The 6407-nt window shown below is 50.0% G+C and overlaps 1 protein-coding gene across 3 annotated transcripts; it reads right to left on the reverse strand.

Moving 5' to 3' along the window:
• Window positions 1-463: 463 nt before the first annotated feature.
• MRFAP1L2 (Morf4 family associated protein 1 like 2) lies at window positions 464-6023 on the reverse strand. Of its 3 annotated transcripts, XM_012434988.2 has the most exons (3): window positions 5316-6023; window positions 4350-5031; window positions 464-2115 (listed from the first exon to the last, which is right to left on the reverse strand). In XM_012434988.2, exon 1 carries the CDS (start codon window positions 5807-5809, stop codon window positions 5450-5452), a length of 360 nt encoding a protein of 119 aa, XP_012290411.2. In that variant the 5' UTR covers window positions 5810-6023; the 3' UTR covers window positions 464-2115; window positions 4350-5031; window positions 5316-5449. The 3 variants fall into 3 exon arrangements, 2 of the variants coding, with proteins under 2 accessions (XP_012290411.2, XP_012290409.2); XR_001104624.3 differs by lacking the exons at window positions 464-2115; window positions 5316-6023 and adding an exon at window positions 5139-5309 and having other exon boundaries at window positions 3984-5031; XM_012434986.2 differs by lacking the exon at window positions 464-2115 and having other exon boundaries at window positions 3984-5031.
• Between the last annotated feature and the right edge of the window lie 384 nt (window positions 6024-6407).

The following is a 6407-nucleotide window of genomic DNA, read 5'->3' on the forward strand; positions in this document are numbered from 1 at the left end:
CCATATCACAGCAGAACTTCTCCAAAGAATGCTTCATGTTTTCTCTGTCCACTTTTACCACAGTTCAGTTGCAGTAGTATCCCAGTCAGGGGATTCAACATAGGAAAAGGCCATGGGGCCACACCATGTTTGCCATGGCCAGGAAACAGAAAGCAGCCAGTGTGGCCAGAAGGAGTGAAGGAGCACTGAGGAAATGGACTGGGAGACCACAGAAGCCTGCATGCTGTGCACTCTGTGGCCTGTGGCCCAGACTTCAATCCCATTCTAAAGGCCAAACACTGGAATGATAGCTGAATTCTCAATGATATAAGCCAAAGTCAGTGAGATAATGTTAATGACACCAAGTGAAAATATTTGCCAACCTAAAATTATATACCCAGCAAAACTATCTTTCAATAAAGAGAGGAAACAAAACTGAGGAAGATAATTGGACTGGTTTGTCAAAGAGCAATGACTCAAGGGACCACATTAAAGAACTCTTCATTCTTCTGAGTCACAGAGTATATGTGCAATCATGACTGTGGGAATTAAGAAACACAGAAAAATGTGTCTGACTTACAGTACACTGAACAAATAATAAGACTGATGGGTACACCCTGACCCTACTTTAGGATGCCTTTGAATAGCCAAGAATTATGTTGTATTATGACATAATCAAGGGGGAGAAAGATCAAAGATCAATATCATTTGTTCATCAACCTTTTTCCAGTTGGAGAAGTCTCAGGGCACCTCTGGAACCCAGAAATCTTCTGCTGGCTAATGAAACTCTTAGTCCAAATATAGGACCTACTTGGAAGTGCTAGTGTGGCTAGACCATATAATGAAATTCCAAAAATCTCTGAGAGGGCTTCAGACACGTCTTCAAGGTGCTAACTCAAAGGGCAAGGATAAAATTGTCAAAGAGGTGGCTGGTTACTTTATATGAATCTGAGTCAAATGGAATGTCAGGGCTCCAAGTTCACTCAGAGACAACACAGTGCAACTCTTTCATTTTATGGTGGTCCCCAAAGAGATGGCCACAGGGTGAGTGATCGGCAGAGCCAGGAATGAACTGCCCTCCTGACCCCAGCCCATGCCTTGTGTGCTGTCCGCTGTCTGGTGTACCTTCAGAAGGGTTAGGGCTCTTTCTCCCTCAGTGGGTTCCCTTCCTCTAGGCTCAGACACAGGATATTGCCCTTGGCTCCTAAGATGGAAAGTTCACAAATTTAGCTGTTACCATCATGGCACCCAAGATCCAAACCACTTTTATCAAAGGAGTGAGGAAGGATGAAGCAACATGCACGTGTAGAGGGCTGGGCCTTGGCTGTTCTCTGCTGACAGGATGGGGTCAGTCTGACTGGAACCTTCTACACATCCTCCCTTCCCCTGCCCACATCCCCACAGAGCTTCAATCATGTAACATGTGATCAGTGACCCCTCAGGGAAGGAGCCTTGTCTATTCCCTGGCTGGGCAGATACCACCCACCCTGGGCTTTGCTCATGCTCAACACTTCTCACCCACAGGCAGAGGCTGCTAAATGGCCATCTCACCCACTAGGGTGCAAACCCTCTGAAGGCAGCAACTGTGTAAGAGTATGGCTGTCATGTCTACTCCAGGCCTGGCATGTGTTAAGTCTTCAGTACCTATTCAAAGAACACTTGAACAAATGAATTAATGACTCCACTGCCATTGGTGTCCCAAGGACCTAGTACATCGCCAGCAAAACGCACTGAATGAATCCATCAACAGGTAAGTGAATCCATCCTATGACATCCACTGGTTGGTGTCCAAAAGACTTCTGGACATGGGACATGAGCAGAGGGTGGAATGCCTGCATTCAGGCCTCCAAATCTCACTCAGCCTGAGGGACGCCTCACACCTCTTGTCAGTCAGAGAGGGTCTGTCTTGGAACATTCTATGAGGCTGGAAACTCAGTTCCGTGCTTGCTGCTGCAGCCCTCTCTAGAGTGGTCAGCATTCTGAACCGTTGTTTCAAAAACCATCACGACTTGATTGCTGGGCGTAGAGGAAGTAGATGGTACACCAGGAGCTACTGATGCTGTGAAAGAGCTTTGGCATCAATTGAATTCTTCCAGGCAAGGTTCTGAGGGTTGTTTTCTGCTGAAGTTTTCTCACCTGAGTAATGGGGATAATAAAATGATCTCTGATATTTGTGAAAATTAGATAATGTATGTTAAATGCCTTAACCCAAGTGGATTCTTGTAATAGAGGTTTTTGTTTTCTCATCCTCACATCCTCAGTGTCCTGACACTGGCGGGAGCTTTGGGAATTGGACTGGGAGGTAACAGAGGAAACAGGCCAGTGCAAGCTGTTTCCCTTTTGGCCCCTTTGTGTGGTCTTAGAATCCAACCTACTCCATCCATCCCACTGACATCCTATAGAATGATGTTCCTCTTTATGAGTTTTGCTAAAGCAAATTTAACAATCCCAGAGATCTTTTTTTTTTTTTTTTAAGGAAAAGTATTTCTTTTAACTGTAAGCATGCTTGCCTTACCTGAGATACAAGACTTAAAGACAGGTCTCCCGAAGGACACCCCCTGCCCATACCCCCGATTCCTCCCTGCCCCATGTCTACCTGCTGGTGGCCTCTGCAGGCCATTCTGGGCCCCTGACCTGTTCTGTGTTCCCTGTGCTTGGGATGCTGTTTGTGTAGCTATGCCCAAGCTTCTGGCTCAGAGCAAGAGTCAGTGGGTCTGAAGGGACTCCTCCCTAAGTCCTCTCCCCAAACACAGTGTAAGCACCTCTTTGCCTGAGAAAGTTCTTGTTTACATCTGTAGTCCCAGATGAATTTCTATTAATAGAACCACCTTTCACTTTCAAAAGTGGCCCAGTTTGACAAATGGCATGAACTAGGTGCTCAGGTCCCGAGCCTCAGAACCATCGCTGAATCCTCTCATGTCCACATGCAGGCCCTCGGCACCTTCCCAACACAGTCCTCACCCGTAACCACCCACAGGGCACGTGGTTCACTCTCCACGCTCCCACTCTTGTCCTTGTCCCCCACTGTCAGGCCTCAACATAGCAGCCGCCTCTTCACAGATGGTCGGCTCCTGTCATCCTCTGCTGGCAACCCCCCAGCAGCTTCACATCCAGCCACTGCTCCCTCTGACCTCAATGCCCGCTAGTTCCTCCCCTCCCACTGGGGTTTCACACTGTTCCTCACCTTTTTACCCTGGTTGATCCCCCTGCCTAGAAGACTCTTTCCCTAGACACCCATGTATATTCCACACATAGGCCTTCAGGCAAATGTCACATCAGACATGTCACCGGACCATACAAATAAACTAGAAACCCGACACCCTATCCCCCAAGGCTGTTTGGTTTTTTCCACAGAACTTGCCACTATTCAATATGGGTACATATCATTTTTTTCCTGCTTCCCTCATTTAGGGGTTATCTATCTAACAAATACTTATACAGCACTTAACGATGGCCAGACACAGTTCTAGGCATCTTATGAATACCAGATCCAACTTTTTTTTCTTTCTTTTAGAGACAGGGTCTCACCATGTTGCTCAGGCTGATCTCAAACTCCTGGCCTCAAGCAATCCTCCTGCTTAGGCCTCCCAAAGACTTGGGATTCCAGGCATGAGCCACCGTGCCTGGCCCTCAGACCCAATTTTACAAGCACTTTGTTCACTCAGGTAGTGTCAGCATCATCAAAGACCAGCAGTGCAGGTACTGAACTGTAATTATGTTTTCAGACCTGTCTCAACCCACTAGATCGTCTCTCTAAGAAATTCCTAGTGCCTAGCCTATCGTGGAGCTCTGTGGTCACAGTGAATACTGGCTGCCTGAATGAACTTCAGCTCTCCTAAGGCTGGGGCCAGACCACATGGCTTCACGAGGCACCCCCTCCTCCCTAAGGTCTGCTTCCTTCCCCTTCTGCAGCTCAAACCCCACCCTGGGCCACAGGCTTTGAACAACTCCTAAATCAGAAGCAATTCATCTCCATTTGACAGTGACGACTCTCAAGGAGAAACTCATTTTGAAAAATGTTTAATCATCTTACTTTTTCCTGGCCAACTGCTTTGGTCATCTGCACAAAGATTCTAAAAACTGGCTTTCGGCATGTGTTTTTCCAAGCAAATGAACTTCATCATCACAAAGCAGAGCTCTGATTTTAGTCCCTGTGGAGTCTGGGCTCTGATGACCTAGGCTAGTCATCATCTAAGCCTGGAATGACTGTTTGGGACCCTCAGGGCCAGCTGGAAGCCTTCCTTCCTCAGCCACTCTGGGCCCTTGAAAAGGTCATATGCATTTGTGGCAGAGACTCTATCATAATGAAGTTTACCCCAAAGTCAGCAAACACACGTAACTAGAATTCATCCCAATTGTAAATTGCTCACCAGACAGGTTACACGATGTGCACCGGTTAACATGCCGTAGCAAAATTACATTCCAGGAAAAAACAAAATGCTATAAAAACAAAAAAACAAAACATCAACAAAACAGCTCTCCTCCTTTGATGTGATGGTCTGCAGAGGTCCTCAAATCCACACACCGCCACTCTTCCAGACCAACTGTCCACTGGGGCCTTCTCAATCTCATCCAAAGTCGCATTCACAACCTTGACTGGGGCTCGGGTTCTTGATTTTGGCAGCTGCAACCACGTGGTGTCTTCTCGCTTGTAGAACTCTAACTTCCAGTCTCTCATGAGTCCCCAAATTCCAAGAAGCAATAAAGATAGCAAAGAACAAGGGTATACTTCCAAACTTTGAAAACAGAATAAAATCACAGGAACAAATATGACCACACAGCAGCATACATACTGTAAAGGCCCTATTCCTTTACGTGGGACATGAATGAAAAGCTGTCTCTTCCAAACTGAATGCGCTTATTAACCAAAAAATACACATGACCATCTAATGCTGAAGTCATCCACCAGGATGGTACTGGAAATTTAGTGGCTAATGTGGAGAAAACGCAGGCAGAAAAACAGGGGCGACACAACGAAAGGCTCTCTTGGTATCAGCCTGTCCAAGCAGCCACGACTCCTTATCAGGTGAACACAGTTCATGAGTTGGCAACCTAAAGTACAAGCAGGGGAAATTCATCATCACAACATAAGTTTTGAGCTTGCGATTCTCATATCGGGGAGTCTCACAAACCCAACCACCTGTGCACGATGCTACCACCTGCAGGAAGGTCGTCGCAAACGCTCCAATCTCATAACAACATTCACAGGTTTTCAGCAAGTACCTTCGCTTCACACTTTTCTCTCCACCCACTGACTGAGCAGGTCTACGTCTTGCAAATACTTTAAGTGGTCATGACTCTTTACAACAACATATCAAATTAGTTCCTCTAATTACCTATGAAAAAAGAGTGAAACCAACTTAGCGGAGAGCGTGGCACAGCTCTGCGCTCCCCTCCCTGGCTGCCCAGCGCCTTCCACGCGGGCCACTCCCCGCCGCGCTCCGCTCCAGCCCCGCGCGGCCCCGCCGGCTCAGCAGCACTGGCAGCCGGCAATCTGCTGATGCAGCTCCACGATCCTCCTGCCCATCCGCGCCGCCTCCGCGGCCTTCCTCTCCGCCTCGGCGCACAGCCTGGCCACCCGCTCCTCCGCCTCCGCGCGCGGGCTGGGTACAGGGGCCCGGGCGCCCCGCTCCTCCGCCTCCACCTCGCTCTTGATGGCGTCTAGCAAGCTCTGGATCTCCAGCAGCTTCCTGCGGGTCCGCCAGTGCGCCCGGGCGCGCTCGCGCTCCAGGGAGGCCAGGTCCTCACGGCCAGCGTGGGACGCGGAGCTCAGCGGGCTGCCCGGGTCTTCCCGGGGCTCCCGCGCCTCGTCTGCGTCCATGGGCCGCATCCCGCCGCCGGCCCTTCCCGCCTGCGGGCCACTGTGAGGCCGCCCACCAGCAGCGCGCGCGCGGAAGCCTCGCTGTCACCAGCGACCTGACTAGCAACAGGTGGCACCGGTTTTCATAGCGAGGACGGCGTCCAAAATGGGCTACCAGCCGTCGGCCAGGGCGCTACCACTGCGGCCCTTTTGCGACACCCGGGCTCCTTTACCGCCACGCAGCGAGCTAGACCCTCATTCGGGGCTCCAGCCTCGGCGGCCCTGCGCGCGCACGCGCACCCGCGCACGCATGCGCATCCCACGTCCCCGCAGCTCTAGCGCCGGGACTCCCTGGGGATACTAGGGCGTAGCCTCTCACACTGCTTGAAGGTTAAGGTCGACCTCAAGCTAGTTTAAGGAACTAGCTGACGCTGATAACCACGTCCCAAGCACTGCTCTAAGTTCCCAACATTCCAAATTATAAACACCCAGGCTGGACGTGGAAGGCTGTGGTGCGAGGATCGCTTGAGCTCAGGAGTTCCACACCAGCCTGGGCAGCAAAGGGAAGAACCCTACCAAAAAAAAAAAGAAAAGAAAAGAAATTAGCCGAGGGTGGTGGCGCGCGCCA

The sequence above is a fragment of the Aotus nancymaae genome, unplaced genomic scaffold (genome assembly GCF_030222135.1).
Source record: "Aotus nancymaae isolate 86718 unplaced genomic scaffold, 86718_ANA_hifiasm-v0.15.2.pri h1tg000006l, whole genome shotgun sequence".
In the NCBI taxonomy this organism is placed as follows: Eukaryota; Metazoa; Chordata; class Mammalia; order Primates; family Aotidae; genus Aotus; species Aotus nancymaae.

What these genes read in the sequence shown, in the direction of transcription:
- MRFAP1L2 (XM_012434988.2), bottom strand. Translation starts at nt 5,809, where the DNA reads ATGCGGCCCATGGACGCAGACGAGGCGCGGGAGCCCCGGGAAGACCCG.